The sequence below is a fragment of the Sodiomyces alcalophilus genome, assembly GCF_042370955.1.
Source record: "Sodiomyces alcalophilus JCM 7366 unplaced genomic scaffold ACRALscaffold_1, whole genome shotgun sequence".
Classification (NCBI taxonomy): domain Eukaryota; kingdom Fungi; phylum Ascomycota; class Sordariomycetes; order Glomerellales; family Plectosphaerellaceae; genus Sodiomyces; species Sodiomyces alcalophilus.
This window is the reverse complement of record NW_027263532.1, coordinates 787,256-811,179: the sequence shown is the minus strand read 5'-3', so window position 1 is coordinate 811,179 and position 23,924 is coordinate 787,256. Positions and strand designations below refer to the sequence as shown.

The window sequence follows — 23,924 nt, the reverse complement described above, 5'->3', positions numbered from 1 at the left end:
GAGGGGGCCAAGACTCAGGGATCGAAGATCTTTGGGCCAGGATGTCGGAAATGTTGCACGTGATATGCACGCCACTATAGAACCCGAAAGGGTCCCGAGAAAGCTGCGAATACATACGTTGTATTCGTACGAAGTACGTGGATTGTCACCAGTACTGTCCTCGTGGTCGATTGTACCCCCTCGAAGGCTCCCATCCAATATACCACAGCCACATACCTTGACAGGTCTATATATGTATATTGTACATCCATCTATGCAAATTTTCAAGTTGGATACCATGTCATGGACGCCACCCGGTACCTCCCGCTCGTCGTCCGTGGCTTCGGGCCTACTTCCCCAACGAACTGTTAATCCGGTTCATGCTTCATGCAGCTCGCCCTTCTCATCAGGTGTCAGGAGCATGAACGAAGAAAGAACGTCAAGCCAGTTTTCTGCGGCGCCGCTGAAGTAGCAATAGCTTCAGTACGTGGGGACACCCGTTTCATTCCGTTAAAAGTCCCCACTGGTTCAGTTCTGGCCCAGGGGAAAGACAGGGGAAAGAAGAACAAAGAAAAGACAATGCTTGGTTGACGTCGATTCTGGTTGTCAAGTAAACCTCGAGTAAATGGATTCTAAAGAAGTAGTTGAGAGTGACTGGTTATGTACCATCGGCACCATTCTAGTATAAGATGCTGCTTAATAATGCTGAAACGAAGGACCCCTGGAAAGAAGCAAAAGAAGCAAAGAAGCTACCGGCCAACGAGAAAACTCTCGGTGAGAAACAAACAAGACCGACAAGGTGGGGTGGGTTGAGTTGACCTGATCAAGACTCGAAGCATGTGATTATTCTGATAATAATAATCCAGGGTATTCCCACCAATACCCTCCATCAACGCTGCGTAGCCCATCAATAGCTGGGACGTTCCCTAGAAGCCCCGAGCCCCTGTAATGTTCTCCCCGCGTTCTTTAACGCTTGTCGAGAAGAGTTCCTAGCCCCGCCTCGACACACTAGCGTTAACAACAGGTACCTACGGAGTACCGGTACCGTACTAATAGTACATGGTACTTGCTCATAATCTGTGGGAGTGGTCAAGTGGGGCCGCACCATGCCCTTTCCAGAACCATTCCCGGTCGGGCCCTTATGCCGTTTTCAACAGAAGCGTCATTCCCTTCCGTCCAGTACTCAACTCTCCTGTACGGAGTCCTATGTAGGCCCTTCTCGAGTTTCCTCGTCTTGCTCCAAGCCCGTTCGTTATCTCCTATTCTTCTCGCCTCTTCACTCCAAACCACCACGGTAATAACCAACGGCTTCGCTCTGCACTGCGGTCCTTTGCGCGAACATCCTAAAGCGGCAAACGCTGGAACTGAGGGAGCCTTCTCACGCCACACTCCAGCGATCCTGCTGCACCTGTCTGTGGCTTTCTATTCGCTCGCATCCACCAACTACAACGCTCGCATCCACCAACTACAACGTACCTCTCATTCTCACCACCCCGACGATTCGACGGCTTGTAATACTACTTCAGTAGTTCCAGATACCGGTCGCTTCTTACCACCGATAGTACAATTACGGGCCTCGAGACTCTGCGTCTGTTCCGTTGCAGCCGCATTTCCGGGTCACCACAACGTTGATGCTTTCGTGGCCACCCTTCCAACCCCATCTTTTGGAGAGCCACCTGTCACCAACATCCGCGCCAGCCCATCTGAACCACCCGACAATACCCGCTCGTTCTCTTTCACTTCTCGGTGGTTTGCGCGAGCCTTCATCAATAGCACGACTCGACCCTCCGAAGACGAGACTCGACGATACATGAGCTTCTCCGTGACTACGGACGTGCTTACACCATTCCTTCAGCTTTCTCCCACGCCTGCTGTCCGGTCCTTCTTCTACAATTCCGCCTTCTCCCCAGGTCCATGGTTTCAGCAGGAAACATCATCTGAATTGCGCCGAACGCACTGATGCTTGCTGTTCAGCGTCCCAGAATGGGTTCCTCACAGCCCTCGGACGCCAGCCTACCCTTTGGCTGTATGTCTCTCCTATCCCCCCGCCCTTGGTGTGGCCGCTGATCATATCTGTACCGTCGACTTCCTGACTGACCTCCCGGCCAGATTCCGTCGATGCGTCACAAGACTGTCTCCTTGACCCTCCACCCGAACCTGCCCCCGGGGCGCCCCTACTTTCCGATAATGACCAAAAAATGATCTCGTCGTTCTTCGACGACTTGACGTCCGATCACTACAACCTTCCTTCATTCGGCGAAGGCTTGAATTTTACCGATGCCTGGCTGCAGTTGCCTCCCCAGTTTATGGGCACCTCCACGTCCTTGGCCCAGACGTCGTCAGCCGCCTCCTTACTGTCCCCCGGCACCGAGTTGCACCATCATGGCCTTCTGGATATGATGTCCATGGGTACCGGAACGATGGCTCCTCCACCTCCTCCTCCGCCTCCTGCCCAGCCCCATGCTTCGGCGAATGTTCATTCCCAGCCGTCTGCCGAATCTCATCCCTCAGCCGAAGTTCTTGCCGCCGCCTCTGTCTTGCAGAATGGCGCATCACCAAGAGCGCCCGCGACGCCGTTGTTCCCCTCACGAGATATGCACATAGACCATTCAAGGCACCAACCGATGGATAGCTTCAGGCCACCAGAACACGGCAACGGCTATTCGAACACCGGCTTTGCTCAGGTACAGCACGTAAACACCTTCCCTGAGTTGTTGTATGGGTCAGCTCCAGTCGAAGGACAAATGGCAGCATCGACATCGCAACAGAGCCAACCGCCCGTCGAAGTGCAGTGGGGCTCCGATTTGCGCTTCAGCTCTCAGAACTTCATACCCGAGTCGTCCACGGAAACCATGGATGCGATATCCAAGGACCAGATGCGGTACATAGACTGCCTGGAACCGAGTCAGAGCGCGGCCAACACCCAGCCATCAACTCCGAACGGCGACTTCTCCTCTCATCACACCCAGGTTAGACAAGCGCCTCAAGCCACTCGAACAGAGGAGGTTCAAGAGGGTCCCCCTAGGAAACGACAGAAGAGCCGGAATGCCAAGGGCGATGCCGAGGAAGGGGAGGACGGCGGGGACGAGGATGCGGCCGAGGGGGCAGCGGCGACGTCCTCCAAGGGACCGAAAAAGAGGAAGCCCAAGAGCGGCGCACCCAGTCGACGACGCAAGGCTGGCGCAGGGGCGAAGCCCCCGCGAGAAAACCTGACCGAGGCGCAGAAGCGGGAGAATCACATCCGCAGCGAGCAAAAGCGGAGGACCATCATCAAAGAAGGCTTCGAGGAGCTCTGCGAACTGGTGCCGGGCCTCAAGGGTGGCGGGTTCAGCAAGAGCACCATGCTTACCATGGCCGCCGAGTGGCTGGAAGACATCCTCCGGGGGAACGAACAGCTCGCGGCGCAGCTGAGCGAGATTGAGAGCAGACAATAGCGGGTGACGTTTCAACCCATGCTGGATGTGCTGTATCAGTACTTTTTATTTTTATTTTTATCTTTCCTTTCCCCCCCAGGTCTTGTACAGGTAGCATTTGGGGCGGTTCGAAAATGCTATGCCCAGGCTGACAAGGGCTGTGCTGGGACGTATCACGAGTTGGTCGGCGTTACATAGTTGGCGTACTGGGAGAATCCGGGATGGTGCGGCCGCAGCGGTTCGTTTGATTGGCGTCGCCAAATACGAGGGGGGAATTCGGAAGGGTGTAGTGCGCAGGATAAACGATACCCCATGTTCGATGACAGCACGAGAGATGCCAGGGACAGTTGGATTATGTGCGGCTGGTTGGTTCCAGCAAGTTGGTCTTTTCGTCGCGCGAGATGGGGTGTGTGTCCTGTATTGGTCTTAGCAGGGGACGGGTGGTGAAGATTACTCGGTGTTTTCTATATCAGTCCCGATTAACGATAGTGAATTTGGCACATGGCTTTCCAGCCATGGTAATGGTAAACTCTACCCATGACGAGAGAGGTCCCTACTAGTAACAATCACCGGGACTTCGCCTGCTTTGATTAGATGGGTGGTCGATCGGCTTGGAACCGAGCCAATACCCTTCCTCGCGTAGTTCAAAGGGATGGCATCTGCAGGGAAAAAGGAAAAGAGGAGTTTGGAGGGGTTGGTCGGACGTCTCTGGTCTGCACTAATAATTTCTTTGGAGCTATCATTATTGACATGTGAAAACCCGAGGCTGTGGCACAGCTTCTCGGATCGGACAACTGTCTCGGAGCCGAGGACGCTAACTCGTAACTGAATCCTGTTACATGTTTGAAAGAATCCATCCTGTTACTTTTCCAACATGACCGCTTGTTCTCTCTCTGTCACTGCGTGCGTCTCGCATGGAGAGCAGCTGCAAGTGATACCAAGTAGAAGCTGGGTCGGTGCGAGTGCCTGATGTCCCCTGTGAATTTGTGCTGCGGTGTCGGGAAATACGGAAGTTCCACTTGATCAGCCGTGCGTTGGACGGAGTAATGGGAGGCGTAGCCGTGTGAGAGGCACAAGGCAGACGAGCTCCAGCTCTAAGCCAGGCACCTGACTGTACATCACTCGGCTCGGAGATGGGGTGTGGGAACAAGGGAGTTCCCTAAGAGCAGACCATTGGGAGCTGTGAGAGCAAAGTTGCCCCAGAGACTTGTTGGCCTCACTTCAAGGCGGTCATTTCACTCTGCCCATAATCGTTTCTCCAGCGCGCGGCACATCCAGCTGGGCTGCTCTCGCCTTGACGGTATTAAGCATGGCCCTTTCAAAATCGTCCCGCGACCTGAGGACGGCCTCGACCCAGCTAATTTGCAAGTCCCAATAAGCAGTCTTGAATCTCTCAAACGCATCGGGAACTGCATCCTTCTCCACGGTGAGCAGCTGGAGGAAGTGCTCCGTGGCCCTCCACGTCTCCTTGACCGAGTTTCCAATATCCGGGTTGGGCAGGCTGTTGAAGTAGTCAAAGGCGGTCTTGATGTCGTTGAAGATCTTGTCCTGGAAGGGGTCCGCCCGCTTGAACTTGGCACCCTTGTTCCGCACGGACGTCAGGTAGCGGACGAGCAGCTCGTCGGCGAAAATCTCGGTAAAAATGTCGACGAGCGAATGGTGGAGGACCTGCCGGTAGTCGCCGAGGTACTCCTCAAAGGTCACGGTCATCTGCTTCATGGCCGTGCTGGTGTACCACTTCGGGGTGAAAAAGTCGGGCATGACGGTCTTGAAGTCGACGGAGAAGATGAGCCGCACAAATCTCGTGATGCACCACGTGCTAAAGTCGACGTAGCCGTCCCGCAGCATGAACATCTCGCCGTCGGCGCGCTCCATGTAGGCGGGCGACACGAGGAGCTCGAACTTTTGCCGAAAGTCGGACAGGTAGCCGAGCCTGTTCTCGTCCTCGCTGTCGTCGATGCAGGCGATCTGGTCGTTGGCGGTGGCGACGAGCCAGTCCTGCAGGGCCTGGAAGCCTTCCAGGTCGGGGGCCTTGCCCGTCTCGTAGCGGACGGCCTCTTCGTCGAGGATCTGCTGCCACGACTGCTGGCGCGACCGCAGGCGGAGGAACATGGCGTCGATGACGCCCTCGACGACGTCGGCGCGCTTCGAGTTGGCGGCGGCGTCGACCTGCTCCCGCAGCATGCGCCACATGTCGACCAGGCTCCGGGTGCGGAAGTAGCCGTATTCGTCCTGGTCCAGGTTGGAGCCCTCGACGCTGCGCTCGGCAAACTCCTTCTTCTCCTGGGTGAAGATGCGGTCGATCCACTCGTCGAGGAACTTGATGATGAGCTGGCGGAACTCCCGGACGAGCTCGGCCTCGCGCGAGTCGATGACATGCGGCGTCAGCTCGTCCTGCCGGAAGCCGAGCTTGGCCATCCTCTTGTAGTACTTGTCGGTGTAGCCGATGATCTCCAGGGTGTGGCCCGAGCTGGCGTCGGGATCGTCGATGATGCCGACGAGGAAGTCGCGCATGAGGCCGTGGTAGACGCGGCCGTAGGTCTTGAGGATGTTCCACTTCTTGGGCACCAGGGGCGTCATGCCTATTTTGACCGCGTTAAGGTCGTTGAAGTACCACTGTAGTGCCTGCGACAGCTGGGTGGGATCGTCGAGGAACTCGGTCCTGGCCTCGGCAAACTGCCCCTCGGCGTTGACCTGGATGGCCTTGAGAAACTTTTCCTTGTACCCTCTGACCGTCTTGGCTCCGTCGGTGATGCTTTGAAACCGGGTCGCCATCTCTTTGTGGTCCTTCAGGGCCTCTTGTAACGCGAGAACCCTCTGATCGCTCTTCTCCTCGGATTCTATGATGACGGCAAAGCGTACCACGAGGCCGTTATTGTCGTTGACCACCAGGTTGATGAGATTCAGCGCCAGGAGACCAATGTGGCTGTCGAACCAGTCGATCATGTCGTCGAGCCTCTGGAAGTAGTCCTCCAGGGTTGACTGGAGACTCGGGTCCTCGGCCCTCCGGATCTGTTCCATGGCGTCGTCGCGGATGTTACGCAGTTGGGTGAGCTCGTAGTGGATGGACAGCAGGTTGGGCATGTTCTCCTTGTCGTCTTCGTCCTGCCGGAGCATGCCCTCGATGACAGAGAGGCGCTCGTTAAAAGTCTCGAGGTTCTTGCGCATGGTCTGGACGGCGCCAAAGTTTCGGTGGGCTTGGGAGACAAAGTTGATGCTGGCAAAGTCTTTGATCATGTTCTGCGACTCGGAGCAGAGGCGGTCGATCTTCATCATCTCTTCCTTGATCAGTTGCACCGTCTTTTGACCGTCGGCCAGGCCATTCATGCCGGATTGTGTCGTCTCGAGCTGATCGCGCAGACCAGTACGAAGTTGCACGTCGACGGCCTTCTTCTTCCGGCTGAACTCTTGCTTCAGGCCGGCGATCTTGTCGAGGTCATCGGGGTGTCGGAGGAGCTCGGAGAGCTTGGGTACTGCTGCGTCCATGGTGGCTGGCCAGAACAAAAGCTCGCCGGGGTAGCGGGCGCATTACTACCTTGGGAAAGCGCAAAATCGAAGAAGCATTTGGATTGATGCTGGTGAAGAGGAGAGTATCCAGGAGAGTATCCAGACGCGAAGCGGCCACCAAGAGCATTTGCGTTGTACATGTACATATCTGTACCTACCTGCATGCCATAATTAGTGGGTCTTCGATGCCTGGGTACCTAGGTAGGTACTTCGACCATAGGGGTACGGAGTTACCAACGCACTTTTACATATAAGGTAATACCTCACTTCACATGTTTACATCAACAGAAGACGTCCCTCGCATCCATCTGGACAATCTAAGGGCTTAAGAAATTCAGTGCTATCTACATATTTTTGGTCCATGCGATAAAATCCAAACCTCCCACTACAAAACGCCAAGCTAGCTATAAGGGAACACGATGTCCATCCCCACCAAATGTGGCGTATAAATCACCCCGTACCTATACAAAAGCACAGCCAACGCACAACACCAGGCTGCTGGTCTAGTCTAATGGCCATGGTGAAAGACAACCGTCTTGACCTCTCCACTAACGAACCATGGACTTTCCAATCTCACTCCGCCACCCCGCCGCCCGTTCGAACCCGTTCGAGTGTGTCTGATAGTCCTGCAGCGCCTGGTAAATCTCATCCTTCGACGTCAGGACGAACGGTCCGTACTGAACAATAGGCTGGTCCAACGGGCTCCCGGCAATCAGAATAACGCGAGCGTCGCCCTCGGCACCTGCGTCCACCGCCATGTCGACGACATCGCCCTCCTGCGCCAGGACAGCGTTGTGGTATTGATCCACCGGCTGCTGCTGGTCCCCCTTGCCCAGGAGAACCTGGCCGTCAAGGACGTAGGCAAAGGCATTCCAACCCGCCGGCAGCGGCTGCGTGACCTTGGCGCCCGGCTTCATCCGCAGGTCCAGGATCCAGACGGGCGTGTAGGCGAGGTCGCGCACCGAATCCACGCCGTGGCTCTGTCCCGAGATGACCTTGATGTGGACGCGGCCGTCGTCGGCATCGACCGTCGGGATCTCCGCCGCCTTGAGGTCGCGGTAGCGCGGTTCGCACGCCTTGAGGTGCTGCGGGAGGTCGACCCAGAGCTGCAGCCCGACGTTGGCGCTGCCGTCCGCATTCTGCCTGGGCATCTCGGCATGCACGATGCCGCGCCCGGCCGTCATGAACTGCAGGTCGCCGCTCTCGATGGTGCCGGCGTGGCCCGCGAAATCTTCGTGGTCGACCCCTCCGTGCAGCAGGTACGTGATGGTTTCTTGTCCGCGGTGCGGATGGTCGGGGAACCCGGCGCCGGGCTTGATGGAGAAATGGTCGAGCATGAGGAACGGCGACAAGTTGCGTAGTTGCGGGGTGCCGATGGAGCGCCTGACCCGGGCGCCAGCGCCTTCGGCCTGCTCAACGGCCAGGAAGACCTTGCGAATCGCGCGAGAGACTGACATTTCCGTCGCGTAAAGGTGGTGGTCGTCTTGGGACTGTGGCGCGACCGCTGTGGTGGATGGATGTTGTATGGTGTGGTTGTAATAGTTGATGTCGAGCTGGTCGAGTATCGTTATGGCTGCCGATGTCACGACGTGCTGGATATGGTCCTTGCCGACAAAGAATAGAATAGAAACAAGGCCTACGAGAAAGGACACAGATACTATGAGTGCCTTCATCTGGAATGTGGATTGCTGAGGAGATATTATATACAGTTAGCGACGGGACCTAGCTTATATAAATCGGTAGAAACTGCGAGAACGGGCTATAGTAGAAGCGCCGTTTATTAGTGACGCCGTGTCCTTGCTGAATACGTCTCACTAATCCGCTACTAATCACAGACAAGTCGTGGAGATGTCCCCAGAACGGATGGTTTACTGAGACGGAAGCGGTACTTCGTCAGCAAACCCCACATTTAGTCAACGGTTACATCAGCGACACGTGGGTCCTGTTGTGGATAGTTAGTCACGTGACTCATTAAGGCATCTGACCAATCAGTTCATGTTAGCAGCCATACCAACACTCTTGCTACGAAGCACACAGCAACATAGTCGAAGGGGATGAGGGTATGAAGAAAACAAGGTCGATCACTTTAAATGCCAGATTTGGAACTCGCTACGAGTGCTATAAAAGTGTGAATGGACCAGCTGGACAATCAATCTAGTTAGATAACAGGCGATGCTGGGCATAGCAAACCCGCCTCGAGTAGACTGTTCAACGAGGGCAGCACGACAGCATCGGGCGAGTAGACCGATGGGAGAAGAAATTGGTATATAGCCGCGATGCCTCATATCGCTGATTATCAATGCCCGAGGCGGTTATATACGACGACAAAAGAAAACCAGTGACAGGAGTATCAACGCCAGACAGATAAACATTCAAGACTACTCGTCGAAGAAAAACCCCAACAAAATAAAAGATCAGAGGGAACCAGTCGTCAGAGAATAGAAGAAAAAGATGGCCAAAATCGATCACACAGGAGAAGCAGACTGGTCAACGACCCCGCGGCTTAAGGACAATGGAAAATCAGCTTCACAGATGGTGGAGGATCCACTCCAGCATAACGAAACACTTTCCCGGCCATGGGAAATGTAACATAAACACCCAGCTCGAGCTCAGCAGCTCAGCGAGAGCCGCCCAGAGCGCTGATCCTAGCCCCAGATGGCCGATGGATCAAGCTCTCGGCATGCTTGCCGACTAGCCCGTGGTCCTGGGGAATGGTTTCCGACTCGCTACGGCCTTCCTCCAGGTCGTCTTCGTCGTCCTCGACAATCTTGGTGGGCATGTCGTCGCGGATCATGAACTGCTGGCTCGACCGTTCGGGCGTCGTGGCCGTGGAAGCGAACGACATGGCCGTGCTGCTTCGGTTGGGCACCAGATCCGGCGTGGGTGGGATGCTAGATGCCCGCCCAGAGGTGGGGTGGAGCAGGCTATCATCGCCAACCTCCGAGGTGGCGTTGGAGTGCGTGTCATTGCCGTCGTCGCTCGGCGTCATCGACATGTTGCTGTGTCGGCGGTGTGCCGCGATTCGTCTGGCACGCTCGTCAATCTCGGCGTCCTGTGCGAGCTGCAGGCCCTCCACAGCGGCCTGGCACTGCTCGGCGATATTCCTGATGATGTGAGCAATGGCGTCCGTCTTGTCCTTGAGATGACGATCGGCCACATCCACGAAACTAGAGGATGACATGCGCTTGTTGGCAAGAGCTGCGTTCCGGAGGTTGGCCTGGGCTTCCGGAGAGAGACTCTCGCTGGATGTGCCGTCCTGCTCGTCATCTTCGTCATGTCCGAAGCCCGTCTCGACTTCCGAGGCGAGCTCATCCGGCTTGGTGAGAGAGCGGACGAGGTGTTCCATGTGATGGCTTTGTCCGCCGATCAAGCTGCGCAGGTGGAGTACGACGCGACGCGCCTCGTCCCGCTGGCGAAGAATGGTCGCGTTGGTGTGCTGCAACGCCGCGAGCTCCTTCTTGTTACGCTTACGCTCGCGCTCCAGCTCTTCGGCGATCTCCTGCTGGAGCACAAGCGCCTCGAGGGCGTCATCGCGCTGCTTCTCAGTGCCGTTAAGGCGCACGGAAAGCCGGGCGTTGTCGTCCTTCTGCTGGTCTAGGAGACCAGCCAGGCGCCTATTCTCCCTCTTATGGTTCTCAATCTTCGCCTTGAGATCTTGCGTTTCTTTTGTGAGCTGTTCAGCAAAGGCTTGGAATTTGAGGAACTAAGGACGGGTTAGCAAAAGCATTCTCATGGCGACAGCAGTATTTCGGCACACGAACCTGTTGCTTCCAGCTCTCGAGCTCCTCGACCAGGTAGTTGTTGCGCTTGGTGACCTTGCTGAGTTCGGTATCCATGCGACCCTTCAGGTTGATAAAGTCTTGCCACGCCTCGAGCGCGTCGCGAGAGTACTGATTCCTCTCGCGGACAATCTCATTCAGGTGCCGCATAGATACCTTGGTCATAAGAGGTTTCTTGACGGATCCACCAAAGACGGCCTTGAGGCCCGTGTTGCGGCCCATCTTCTCGCACACGTGATCCATGACTGTCATGACGGCGTCCTGGTTCCACCACTCCGGGTCCTGGATCGACTCAACCTCGCCTCGCATAACGATAATCTGACCGGCCGGGATCAATTTGCCTCCGCCGTAGGCCGAGCGGAGATGTTGGGGGACGCCGGACGGCGTGACATCGCCGCTGAGAGCCTGTGTCAGACGGGTGACGAACTTGTTGCGCTGACCCGGGTTCAGTGCCGTCGGAGGGCTCGAGGTGAGGACAAAGTTGCGGTCCAGATCCACGACCAACGCATCGGTGGGAGCCGTGAAGAGCGACCGGCACTCGGCAGTGATGCCGAGAATGTAGGGGCCAGGCTCCTGCACCAGTTCCTTGGCATGGCGGGCATGGACGACCGGGACGTAAAGGCCACTCCACTCGTACACCCTCACGCAGTACCTGACCGTCTCGGCGGCCATGGTAAGCATGGCAGGGTAATGGCTAACAAAGATGATACGGCGCGTCGGAGAGATGGCCGCTTCGATAACGCCCACAATGTTGGGGATCGAGAGACAGCAGAACAAGGGCCACATGGAGAAGTTCTGGAAGCCCGTCGGCGAAGAAGGGAATTGATAGCACAAGGCATAGTCCTTCATGTCGATCCGAACGAGATCGTTAAGGCGCGGGGCGGGGAAGCTCAGAATGCGGGAGACCTCCTCGGCATGGAAAAGGTTGGTAGCCTTGTTCCAGTGAATCCACATGCCCCTCAGGTAGTCGCCGAGCAGGTTGTACAGGGGGTACCGGGATAGGAAAGACAGACAGTAGGGGATCCAGTATGTCTCGTCGGGATTGTCATAAAAGTCGGGTTCCGTCCTCTTCCTCAGATCACGGATGGTCTCCGCGCGCTTCTCATCAGCCCGAGACCAGACGCGCAGGCAGATGCCGTAGAGTGTGTGGGAGGAATCTTGCTGTAGCACGAATGCATGATGCACGCAATGGGGTTGGCTTCGTCCGGTGCAGATTTCGACGTCGTGGGGGAAGCAAGCCTAGGTTTGTTAGCTCAGTCCCGTTGACAGATTATTGTCGCCGAAAAACATGTATTCAAGATAGACGAGTGCTTTTTCTTGGTCCGGACAAAGCGACTTACCCTCATGGCGGCATGGAGCGACCTGGCTATTTCGTTATCCTGCTCCAGCCGGGGACTGCTACCGAGAATCTCGGGCAGCCAGAACTGACCAACGGCTCCCTTCATGTGGCCAATCTTGCCCTGGGCGGGTGGCGGTGCCTTGACCCATTGCGACGGCTCCCGCCCAACGCCGCAGACCATATAGGCATGGGTAAGTGTCTTTGGTGTGCGCTGCTGGGGTTTGGCGTTGAGCGTCGAGGGAATCGGCTGTGTGATGCGAGAGTGAAGCGACGACGTGCGGCTAGGAATCATCAGGTTGCTGTCATTCTGGTCTCTCGTAGTTGGACGGCCCTCGCGGTCACCGGTGCGAGGGCGCGTAAAGGATGAATGGGCGTTTAGGGATGGCGCCATGGTTGCTCAGGAAGGAACGCAGTGTGATAGACGTGGTGCGTGGTGCGTATACGTATGAGCGGATTCGACTCGTGGTACTTTTTCGAAAAACGACCTGACCAGCGTCTTGCGACGTCCGCCGTTTGAACGTCGGAACAGATTCGAGCGAGGGGAAAAATAGAAGAGAAAAGGATAAAAGATGAAAGATGAAAGAGGAAGACGACGTAGTCTCTCTGGAGAGGCAATCGTGCTGCACCAGGAGATTCACACGAATCCCTTACACGGCCAGAATCGACATGTCACGTCGGTCTCGAGATCAAGGAGGCGAGGGAAATATACCGGCTTTTTTAGTTGAAGATGCACGAGAAAGAAAAGAGAGAAAGGCGAACGAGAGGTGGGCGAGGAGCAAGAGTGCAGCCGGCTAGTGGGGACAGAGAGGAGCAAAGAGGTGAAGCAGGCCAAAAGGAAGGAAAGACCGAACGCCTCCTCTCCTTTCCAAACCACTCGGTCGGATCAACTGTGCGGCCCTCGAGTCAGGGGGGGAGGGGAACGAACGAAACGAGAAGGGTGATCAGACCCCTAGGCAAAATTCGTGAAATTGGCCAAGACGAGGATGAGCTTCCACGGTAACACGGATAGGGAAACGACCTGCAAGTTGGAAACCATGTTCAACGTACTCGCGCTGTCAGGGGAAAGCTCGCCGTCAGGGGTGCTCAGGGGGTTTCCGAGAGTCTGATACGACGCTACGACTTGCCTTGCTTTTTTACGAAGTCAGTCGGTGACATGGAGAGTCGTTTGCACTGTGCATTGCTGTTATTATCTGTACTTTCCACACTCATCATGTCCAACACTTTACAGTGTGAACTGAGGTGAGGCAGACGGCACATGGCAGAAGGGTGGGGACCCACTGGACGTGACTAGCTCTCAAGTGAGCCACGCTAGGAAGCAGACGATGACAGGGGGTCCCTGGTTCGTCCTTTAGATTTGAGGCCCATAAGCTGAGTAACTGACGAATGAACGAATGAGGAGAGAGAAAACCACCACCAACGGGAAATTGCGTCTTCTCTCGAAGAAGAAAGCTCAGCCGCCACCCACGCTTCTTTCCCTCCCAGGTGCGCTCCCCGCTTTCACTGTGGGTTCGCTCTGAATCGCTCATGTTCTGTTTCGGGTTTGATTTCATACATACAACGTACATACTTGTGCATGCAATACTGACTCCAAAAGCAAAGAAAATAAAAGAAAAAGAAAAGAAGAAGTAAAACTAAAGAACAAGAAAAAGAAACGAAAGAACGAAAAGTGTGTACAATTGCGACACAGAGGCGATGAGGAGGTTGGACCTGGGCGGATAAACACAGTCTTGAATCGCAGATACGAGGAGTACAACGTACGTTATAGGAAATAATTCATTGCGCGGTATTACTGTTGAACTGTTTGTTGCACAAGTGTGGTTTCGGTCTTCTTCTCCTTCTCATTTGTGCCCTCATCTTCCTCTCGTTGAGCTCAGAATAGAGACTTCCATCGTGTTGATGCGGTGCTGCCAACCGACTTTCACAGCTTTCACACCCGGCCTTGCTGCTGCCGATGTATAAGTCATACGAGATGACGATATGACCTACGAATTGATTTTGTACATCCTCGTGCCAAAGGAATATCGCGATACCAATCAAGCTGTAATGATAGTGTATTTGGCCAAGAGGTGATGACAGCTGCCTCCCGAAAATGCCATTGTGCTAGTCCATCGCCGAACCGGCGCCAAAAGGCGATCATGACACGAGAGGCCTGCTAGTTCTGCTAGTTCGCCGCCCCCTAGTTTACTTCGGTATTATCAAAACAACCTGACAGGCCGGCAAGTGTCGCTGATTTCACGTATGTTTACCTATTGTAGAGGGCCTACGTTGTACATATGTTCTAAATAGCTACGTATATTTATCTGTAGGCAGGCCCACTGGATCCTCTAACACCAGTGTAACCACGATCGAGATAACTAGGATGTCATGTTCTGAATCTTCAAGCCAGTAGGGTTGATGAACAAGACAGACAGTAACAGCACCTTCAACTCGAAACTCAATTTCCAGGCTCCCTTCCACCCACGCTACTTTCCCGGTTATCGTACAATATCTAGGTAGGTGGTCGAGGGAGGTACACTCATCGACCTCGAGTAGCCCGGTCGTCTGCTCCGAGAGAGACCCACAATCCGGGCCCGAACCCTCTGAACGGCGACCCGGGCTCGCTTCGGAGCGTGATGGAGCCAACAGAGCGGAAGGACATCCAGAACCCCGATGTTATCAACCAGGAAAACCCTGGCCCCATAATTCGAATTCAACAGCCACCTTTTACTCCATCGACAGAACCGAGTTGGAATTCTCACAACAAAGTCCACGTGGGAGATGTACTTTGTCTAGGTGCGCAATAGAACTAGCGTCTTATACTCCCCGGTGCATTGGCTCGAAAAGCTGGAGACACGGCGACAAGAGCGGCAGAGGAGAATATAGAGTCGCAACGGATGGGTTGATCAAAGCGCCATACCGACAGAACCATTGCCAAAGAAAACCGTATTAATAGACCATATAACTACAGCCAATCGCTTACTTATCCGCCTTATCTTTCACATTTTCCTTGGCTTCCTTGCCGCGGCTGCTCATGACGTTGCAAGCCCAGTTCAACAACTGGCTGCTCGACACCAGGGCTGTGCTAACGAGCGCCCTGCCCTGGGTCACAATCCCGTCGCCACCAATCTTCTTGCACTCGTTCGAATACGTATTCATGACATGGTCCTTCGCCTCCATTCCAGTTCGGTAAGGCAGGCCAATGAGGGACTTGGCGTCCGCGACCAGCTGGTTGGTGGGCTTCTTAACAAAAGGTGCCGTCTCCTCCACCTTGAACAGGGCCTGGTCTCCCAGGGAATCGGCTTTCTGGAGGTAGGGTCGGACGAGCTGGAACGGCTTGTTCAAAAGGGGCACGAATGGTTGGGCGAAGGTCTTGTAGGCCGAGTCGCCGAGCTGTAGTGATTTTTGTGCATACGGATTCTGCTTGATCGTAGTGACGCCGTCGTAAACCACTGGGTAGTCCAGAAGATGCTAGGGACAGCGTTAGCGGAATGGCCCTGCGAGCTTCCAGGGAACGACCGAAGGAAGAAAGCAGAATAACAGAAACATACCTGGAGAAAGGCTGAGTTGGGGCCTGAGCCGGCAACATCTCCATTGACCTGAGCCATGCTTGGCGAGTTTTGATGTCTGAAGGTCGTGGACGTCTGGATCACGGGAGGCAAGTCAGATAAAACGGGTACACGATACTGGCCGAGGGTTGATTCTAATGCTCACAAACAGTACTGAACTAGGCTTGATGGGGGAGGAGCGATGTCGGGTAAAAAGCCTCGGGACTTGAAAGAGAGTCGCGAGGTGGGAGAGGTAAGTCAGTAGTAAAACAGCGTGGAAGGAGAAAAGAATAGACGTTAAAGTGGCGAAAGGTAAGACGAAGTGGGATGAGGTACTCCTTATAACCACCTTAGGAATTGCCAATTTATCAAGGGAGGAAATGGAATGTGTGTACTTCGTAGGACCCGTGGTAATATTATATACCAACCACCCACGGCGGGGCACATGGGTTCAAATGCCCGTGTAGATAAGGCCGGGTGGCCTGTTCCTGGGACGGAGCTGTACTACCTACTTCGCCGGTGTACCGTACTGGAGTGTAGATGATAAGACACAAGCTGGGCTTGCCGCGACTTGCCCGCCAAAGGCTTCCGATGCGGTGAACATGGGATTAAACCAAGTCACGGACATGTGCATGTGCTTGGAGCACCTGGCCCATCGGCCGAGTTAGTCCATTCGAAAAAAGATGTCGCAGTTCCCCTACATGTGCGGCGATGAACGTAAAGAATGGTGGAGATAAACCTCACCGGGCCAGAACCATATCGACGGGCGCATGGCGTCGTATTGCGTGCAAGGCGTACGACTAGTTCAAAGCTAGCTGCGGCCTGGATCCAGAGCCGTGTCTTGTTTCTACCGCCAACGTCCCGGCATGACAACTCGATTGGCCCTCGATTTTTGTTTCTGGGCTTGTCCTGTGCCAATAAGGTCATAAGGCGTCGTCGTTGTCATCGTTTGAACCGGATTCTTGGCTGATTAATTGATTGTTCGTCGACGGTATGCGTGGTAATGAATCATCCCTGTCACCTCTGTGGCCTCGCTCTTTTGACATGTGAAAGTCGAGTGTGAACCCCCACGACGTTCTTCATCCCCACCTAAGGAGGTAGGGAGGGACCTTATCTCCCGAAAGTACGCGGCTACATTCCGTGACCTGTGTACTGATTGAGAGCATGTCATCCGACAACGGATGCCGGTGGAATCGTCGATCTATTTTAGGGTATGATAGGATAGGCCAACTCTATCAATCGTCGACTCGCGGATGAGACGAGAATTGAATGTAGTGTATAAAGATACATAGGAACCGAGGCTAGGAGTACGTTGTAATCCGAGGACGAGAAAGGCGTGGCAAAAGACGAGGGCAACCACGTAGGACCGCTTTTCCATTCCAACGGGCAATGAATTCGGTCGTACTGTCGTACTCCTGCTGCAACTCTGTCGTGAATGTGAAAAATTGAAAAAGTGCAGTGATGCTTGGCGATCACATGCCATTGAGACATAGAAAACTCCAAGAACGCCTATATTGCCTTGTGGTATAAATCACCACCCATTCCTCTCCGGTCGTTACAGAACGAGGTCTTCATACATTTGCAATGTATGCATCCGTACTTACTCGGAAACCAGGCCTACCCGTGTTGACATTAAGTCTCACCGTGAGTCAATCGAGCCTCATGTCCATTGCATTCGTCGCCATCCATGTATGTCATTCTACGTTGTATATATTGTTGCCCTGGGCGAAGCGTACCGAAGCGACAATGTATTCATGTATACCCATGGTTCGTAATGGATAGAGAACCGTAAAATTAGAGACGGCACATACTAATAATGATAGAGTAAACCAAATCCGCGGTTAGTCCGATATGATTTTAGGGACAGTACAGTAGCTTGATAACCCATGACAAAATGTTGAGGAATGGTGATGGATCGTCGGCAGGGCTGAGGGTTCGAAGTACTTAGGTACACCATCGGTGGTCCCTCAGCCAATCAGCTGCTATCGTTATCAGGTAAAGCGCGATAAGGAAATTTTGCTGTTCGCTGACCGATAAGAGGTCCTCAGTCCTGGAAAAAGCTCTCTTCGGATATTCGTACTTGGTATGGACGAAACTCTTCCAACCCATGACCAAAACAAAGAAATGAGCCATTACATCGATTGGACCAAGCGGATCTTATGAACTTACTGAACTACGCGAGTCCCCCTTGCTCACGGGCTTCTTGGTCGTGAATCATTCCCCTTCGCCCGACACTTCAACATGCCTCCCTCTTCTAGTGCTGATCCTCCCCTAACCTCCCTCTGCGGCATCTGCCACATCGAACCCCCCAAGTACAAATGCCCGGCCTGCTCCACCCGAACATGCTCCCTGCCGTGCAGCCGCAAGCACAAAGCGTGGTCGTCCTGCTCGGGCGTTCGCGATCCCACCGCCTACATCCCCCGTTCCAAGCTCAAGACCCCCGCCGGCATTGACCACGACTACAACTTCCTCTCCGCCATCGAACGCGCCCGCCAGCGATCCGAACGCGAAATAGTCGAGGAGCGTCACCTCGTGACCGAAAACCAACTGCGGCCCGCCGAAGTCCAGACTGTCCAGTGGCGCCGCCGCAAGGATGGCTCCAAACAAAAGGTGCTCGTCACCCAAGCCCCGCGCCCATCGGGACCCGCCGCCGGAAGGCCCGAGCTGTCGAAGCAGATGAAGAAGAGGCTGGCCACCTTTGATATAAACGTCCGCAGACTGCCGTTGGGAATGACCAGGCAGAAGGAAAATGGGACCAATGTCCACAGGGCCTCGGGCAGAATCCACTGGCAGGTCGAGTGGCTGTTGCTCGAGAACACCGCCGATACCGTACAAGACGTTAAGCAAGCTGAAAAGAATATTGGAGAAAAGGGCCCCGACTGGAAGAGAACTCGAATTATGAGCAAGGCCATGGACGACACCCCTTTATACGCGGCCCTTGTCCAGGCTCAAGTGGCACAGGCGAATAGGCTCCGCAAAGAATCCCAACAAACACGAGACAACCCCGAAGCCTCCTCAACTCACCCTGCTCCATCGAAAGCCCGCCAGAAACCCCCACCGGGCCACCCCGTCGATGTTACCCAAGACCCCATAACCGGCACCTGGCGTCCGGGCCATTACCCTTTCCAGCCTTACCCAGACTCCGCCTGGAAGTCGCGGTCAGGAACCGTGCCATTTACCGGCGTTGTAGGGGTTGACCCAGCTCAAGCATCCAAATTCAACTTTTACCTGGCTTCAAGTTCCCGCGCCACGACCACCCACCACAATAAAACCGTCGTCCATCCAGTGGACTCCACCACCATCCTCGCCGAGGCCCTTCGCGAAACCACCGTCATCGAATTCCCGACTATATACGCTCTTCCCAGTTCGGTGCCGCTACCCCCTACCTTGGCCGCCTGCCCCAGAAACCCTCGACCGAAGGAGGCGCAGCGGGAAACCAGTCAACGAGACAGAAACGACGGGAGTCTACGTCTGCAGTCAAATCGCAAAAGACCACGCCATGTCCTCGAAGACGGTGAGGTGACGAGCGAAGACGAAGAAACAGGGCTGAATGGAAGTTTAAGCGGCGGGGAAGATGTCGACCTTGTGTCCGAAGAAAGCCTGGGGGAGGAGGCCGATGAGAACGATATTGATACCCACAGTGACGCCGACGTAAACATTATTGCCGATGATACGACGAGCAGCTCCGGCTCCGACATTAGCAGCGACGAAAGCGACAGCTCCAGCACGAACTAGATGGCCAGCTTTCGCTGATAGGAAGCGAAGCAGGAAAGGAGAACATTACAACCAAGATATAATATAATAATAGGGGTCTGACGGCCACTCAGACTTCCGCAGGGCTCCCACAAGATGGCTAGATTAACTGCAACCGCGCTACATACCATCTACTACGTCCGGACAGGTTCCGTACTATGTTGTAAATACATACAAAAGAGGCATGAGTTTTGCTAAGGAGATAGGAAACAAAGCGTAGCGTCCTCACAAACTTCGCGGGCTAGTGTGGTTACAAAAATAAAAAAAGGCCAAAAAGGAGCGGAAGTGTCGATGCATCTCGGAACACCTAGAAACCATGAATAAAAGCTCGATGTGTCGCTCACGCCCGCGCAGTTCATGACTGGCTGGCAAGATGATTCGCAGCCTACACATGCTTGGGTTAGATTCTTTGACAGATAACTCGTGGACAGGCGCACGCATCAACCTACCCTCTCGAGATTGTAGTCGTATTTCTCCAGGGCCAGCAGGGCATCCGAGCGAGAGTAGCCCATGCTGGTCAAGTCCTTGAGTATGGGGTCGTCGTCCTTGCCTTCCTCCGTGGCGCCCCTGGTGAGAGGGGGACTCGGCTCCGGTTGCTTGGATGGCGGCGGCGACACCGTGAGGGATTCGCTCGGAGCGTCCAGGGTGGCAAAGATGGCATCCCAATCATGGGACTCGGCCGGCGGCGAACTCTTCTGCAGGTTGGTGTTCCCAGACTCGCCAGGCCCAGCAGCTGTAGTCGACACTGTGGACGTGGTGCCAAAGTCATAGCTGCTCTCCTGGCCAAACGGCGCCGTGCTGGATGTGCCCTTGGTCTGGCTGGGCGGCGGGCTGCTGTCGAACACCGGGTTGAAGTCGTCTAAGCCCGACCTCGAGATGGTCTGAAAGTCGTCGTCGGCAGAACCTTCCTTGGCGTCTTCGAGGCCCTCAAATTCGTCGTCCAAGTCCTCGAAGCTACTCTTGCTGACCTGTGCCTGGGATGTGGCGGGTGTCGGTCCATGGCCCGATGCCGAGCCCGGCGCGGGCACAGACACAGTGGATCCGAAGAAGTTGTCAGCAGCTTGAGATGTAGTTGACACCGCGGGCGGCGGGGCTACCGTGCCTCCTCCCGAGGTCGGCGTGTCGCTGTATTGAACGTTAGTTTGGGGTCCTCCCATCATGTTGTATCGACAGCGATGGGATTCAAGCACTACTGCACCTGCCAAGGGAACGCACCTCTTCTCACCAGACTCAGCCTGGGTCCCATCTGAGGGTACGGGCTCCGTCAGATCCTGGTTGACCGCCGCAGGAAGCTGCTCTTGCTGGCGAGACGGAGAAACGGGAGCAAAGTCGTCATCAAACCCGCCCCGTTCGCTGGCGGTGTCGGAATCATCGTCATCCCGCTCAAGCTCGGAGATGGGAGGGAACTCGGTGTCGAAGGCTGAGGTCGGCTTGTTGGTATCAGCTCCAGGCCTATCGGGAGCTTTGTGTGCCTTGCTGAATGTCGCAAAGGCATTATCGAACTCTGCCTTGGCCTTGTCCTGGTCTAGCGCCTCAAAGGGGTCATCTACACTGTCCTCAGGCTTCTCTGCCGTGGAAGCAGTAGAAACGCTGGCATCTCCATTTGTGGAGTGCACGCTCTCATTTGCAGGTTTGGCTTCCTTGCCAGCCTCACCAGTCAACGCAGACTCGGAGGGGAACGCTCCCGGTCCTGGGTGCGGCAGCTGGGTGGGCGTGGCCGCGGCGTCCGCCGATTCATCCACTCGTGAGGCAGGCGGCGATACGGCGCGCGACGAGGACACCGATTCTGTGGTATCAGCAAACGGCATGAAGCCGGAACTACCCTGCCGGGACTCTGGCGCAGCAGGTGGCTCACTGGTCAGGGTAGCTTGGCGGCTCACGCTCGGGGAAGTAGTAGGAGGAGTGGCGAATGAACCCACACTGCCGGTAGATGCGCCTGTATTCTGAGGCTTGAACGATACGGCAGGCGGGGGCGGCGTACTGACAGGACCGGGAATCGGGCTAGATGGCCCAAATATATCGTCGAAGGACTGGGTGGCCGTGTTCGGTTTGACCCCGGGAGCGCCAAAGGCCCCCATGATATCTGTGCTAGCAGTTCGCTTGAAGAAGGGGTTATTGGCACTGGCGACTGAAGCGGCCGGGCTCGTGATGGTGGTAGTAGAGCCCGGGATGGAGGTGCCGGTATCTTGACGAGGGATCGCTTCCGCGTTGCTCTTTGCGAGCTCCGACGCCTCCATCTGGAGCTTGTCCCGCTCACCCTCATTCGTCATCAGCTGCTTCTTATTGATAGCGACGAGTCCCTTTTGTTGCCGTGCCTCCGACTTGAGCTTTTCGAGTTGTGCTTTGATCTGGGTGATCTCGCCGTTCACCACCCGCATCTTCTCCTTGAGCTTCGCATTCTCCTGCTTATCGGCCTCAAGGTTGGCCAACACTTGCTGATGCTGCGTAGCGAGGTCTTGGTACGTGGTGTCCAGCTGCATGCACTCGGCCTGAAGCCTCTGCGTTTCCTTGCGCGACGCGTTGAGCTGCTCCTGGAGTGCCTGCAGGTCGTTGGCTTCCTTCTCATACAGGGTGCGCAGTTGTGCGAGTCGCTGCTCAAAGTTTTTCTTCTGCGCGTTCGTCTGATTCAGCTCATTCTGCGCAGTTGCCCGTTGTCCCTGTACTTCCTGCATCTGCTTGGACAGCGAACCAACTTGGTTGGAGAGGTTCGCCAACTCGGTCGTCTCGCCTGTCAATTTTTTGCTGATCTCCGGGTCGTTGTCACCAAGAAGATCATCAGCCGCCGATGCGGGTCCAGAGGGTTTGTTTAGGCCAGCCCCTGAGCCCGCGGAATCCCCCGTCATCTGTGCCGTCAGGCCTCGGCCAAAGGAAGACGAGGGTACGAAAGGCTTGAACTGAGTTGATACGGGCGAAGAAGGTTTGGGGGGAGAAGATAGGGATTGGGTCTTGGTCCCTGTCGCAAAAGAATCACGCCCAACTGAGCCCCCCGTCGTCTGGGCAGTCTGGGTCTGTGCCGCGGGGATTGTCGGACTCGACGCGTCTAGGCCAAATAAGTCATCGAGTGCCGACTTGGTTGCTGGCGCTGTGATCGGCGCTGCATGGGGAGGCTGCGCCGGACCTGGCGGCCCAGTGTCGAAGGGAGAGCCGGCCGTCGGGGCCTGGGGCTGTTGTCGCATACTGGGAGGGACCAGATTAGGAGGGAGGGAAGCAGGTAACGCAGTGCCATCACGTTTCGTGCGCTGCTGGCGTATCAGGTACATGACAACGGCAAATGTGTCTCGGGTGAGACGGCCCTCCGAGTTGAAATCGGCAAGGTCCCAAATATGGGCCAAGGCATCTTCTGGCAAGTTGGACTGAGCCAAAAATGGGACCGCTTCCTCGCCTGTGATGAAGCCTTTCCGGGTCTTGTCGAGTTCATCGAACAGTTGATCGAAGCGCGCCTTATCAGCTGGGGTAATGAGCCAGTCAGGGCCGGTTGGAGTGACGGGCGGCTGGCTGAGGGGGCTCCCTGTGCGGATGGGTGCAGTGCCACTAATCTGCCTTGGGATGGCAGACATGACACCAGTGTTCGTCGGCGATGGGCGCGCAGCGGAACCGCGGCGGGTGGCTGCTTCGTACAAGGGAGCAGGGAGAATGTTGGGTAGGGCCCTCAGAACGCCGGACTTCAGTGAGGTCAGGAGATGCATGGCAATGACAAACTCGGTCTGCACAAGAGCACCTCGCTGTTCCGTGTCTGCTAGCTGCCAGATCCTCCCCAGAATTTCATTCGGCAAGCCAGACTTTTCGAAGATTTGCTTGGCCTGATCGCCCGCAAGCAGGCCATCGGGCCGTAAATTCTGGCGCTCAAACAGGGCAGCATATTGGTTGACCTTGTCGGGAGTCAAGGGGGGGATTCGCACGGGGCCTCCCGACCCTTGAGGTTGGAGAGTCGCGGTAGGCGGAGCTTGTGGAGAGGCGAGACCAGCAACCTGGAAGCCGTCAAAGTGAGGAAGAGGGCCTGGCTGTGCAGCCAACTCGAGTGACGGTTCTCGACCAGCTTGGGCATGCCCAATGAGGCGTAGTACAGCACTGAATCCGGCGGGTGTGAGGAAACCTCGGTTTTCGTTGTCGGCAATCTGCCAGATCTACTTGGCCATTTGTTGCGGTTAGTCTTTAGTCTTTTTTGACGTCGCTATCCAAGACACATGACGAACCTCGCCCAAAGTCTTCGAATCCAGCCTCGTCTTCTCGAAGAACTTGACGGCTACCTCGCCCGTAACAACACCGACATTATCGGAATCGGCCTGTCGAAATAGTTGACCGTAGACACGCTTCTCTTCGGGATTGAGGTTGAGATTGAAGGCGGCGGCTACAGCGAAGTAACAGTCGTTAGCTCCAATACGCCTAATGGGCGGACAGCTTCCGGTATTACCTGGATCTGCGCCCGTTTCGGCGGCAGACATTTTGCTCGTCGGGACAGCTGCGGAATAGGCAGAAAGACGTTGGGTATGTGGCTGGTTGATGACGTGGGGATGCCAAAAAAAGATATGTTATTCTTCGGCCGATATCCTCCCAAGGCAACCAACTACGCGCGTAGTGGTTTGATCGATCTAGGCATATGCGAGGTGGCAACTCCGGGGAGCTGTTGCTG

General features: G+C 55.3%; 7 protein-coding genes across 7 annotated transcripts; 2 read left to right on the top strand and 5 right to left on the bottom strand.

Annotated features, from left to right (window-relative positions):
* The first annotated feature begins 1,215 nt into the window (after positions 1-1,215).
* Positions 1,216-4,037, top strand: ACRALDRAFT_1074206 (uncharacterized protein). Its single transcript, XM_071018211.1, has 2 exons — positions 1,216-2,005; positions 2,089-4,037. Exons 1-2 carry the CDS (start codon positions 1,939-1,941, stop codon positions 3,411-3,413), a joined length of 1,392 nt encoding a protein of 463 aa, XP_070878553.1. The 5' UTR covers positions 1,216-1,938; the 3' UTR covers positions 3,414-4,037.
* Positions 4,038-4,622: 585 nt separating this feature from the next.
* ACRALDRAFT_1047082 (uncharacterized protein) lies at positions 4,623-6,878 on the bottom strand (the record flags this gene model as incomplete). The annotated part of the gene is made up of 1 exon (XM_071015480.1): positions 4,623-6,878. The coding sequence occupies one exon, from the start codon at positions 6,876-6,878 to the stop codon at positions 4,623-4,625; it is 2,256 nt and encodes a 751-aa protein (XP_070878552.1).
* Positions 6,879-7,196: 318 nt separating this feature from the next.
* On the bottom strand, positions 7,197-8,614 carry ACRALDRAFT_1060418 (uncharacterized protein). Its single transcript, XM_071016231.1, has one exon. The coding sequence runs from the start codon at positions 8,570-8,572 to the stop codon at positions 7,448-7,450; it is 1,125 nt and encodes a 374-aa protein (XP_070878551.1). The 5' UTR covers positions 8,573-8,614; the 3' UTR covers positions 7,197-7,447.
* Positions 8,615-8,993: 379 nt separating this feature from the next.
* On the bottom strand, positions 8,994-12,734 carry ACRALDRAFT_1039295 (uncharacterized protein). The gene is made up of 3 exons (XM_071015129.1): positions 12,019-12,734; positions 10,661-11,917; positions 8,994-10,602 (listed from the first exon to the last, which is right to left on the bottom strand). The coding sequence occupies exons 1-3, from the start codon at positions 12,406-12,408 to the stop codon at positions 9,517-9,519; spliced, it is 2,733 nt and encodes a 910-aa protein (XP_070878550.1). The 5' UTR covers positions 12,409-12,734; the 3' UTR covers positions 8,994-9,516.
* A 2,238-nt stretch (positions 12,735-14,972) lies between these two features.
* Positions 14,973-15,601, bottom strand: ACRALDRAFT_1054403 (uncharacterized protein; the record flags this gene model as incomplete). Its single annotated transcript, XM_071015818.1, has 2 exons — positions 14,973-15,464; positions 15,545-15,601. 2 exons carry the CDS (start codon positions 15,599-15,601, stop codon positions 14,973-14,975), a joined length of 549 nt encoding a protein of 182 aa, XP_070878549.1.
* A 2,181-nt stretch (positions 15,602-17,782) lies between these two features.
* Positions 17,783-19,276, top strand: ACRALDRAFT_1067675 (uncharacterized protein; the record flags this gene model as incomplete). The annotated part of the gene is made up of 1 exon (XM_071017473.1): positions 17,783-19,276. One exon carries the CDS (start codon positions 17,783-17,785, stop codon positions 19,274-19,276), a length of 1,494 nt encoding a protein of 497 aa, XP_070878548.1.
* A 373-nt stretch (positions 19,277-19,649) lies between these two features.
* ACRALDRAFT_2038384 (uncharacterized protein) lies at positions 19,650-23,736 on the bottom strand (the record flags this gene model as incomplete). Its single annotated transcript, XM_071020872.1, has 5 exons — positions 19,650-19,679; positions 19,744-20,419; positions 20,510-23,418; positions 23,488-23,642; positions 23,706-23,736. 5 exons carry the CDS (start codon positions 23,734-23,736, stop codon positions 19,650-19,652), a joined length of 3,801 nt encoding a protein of 1,266 aa, XP_070878547.1.
* Between the last annotated feature and the right edge of the window lie 188 nt (positions 23,737-23,924).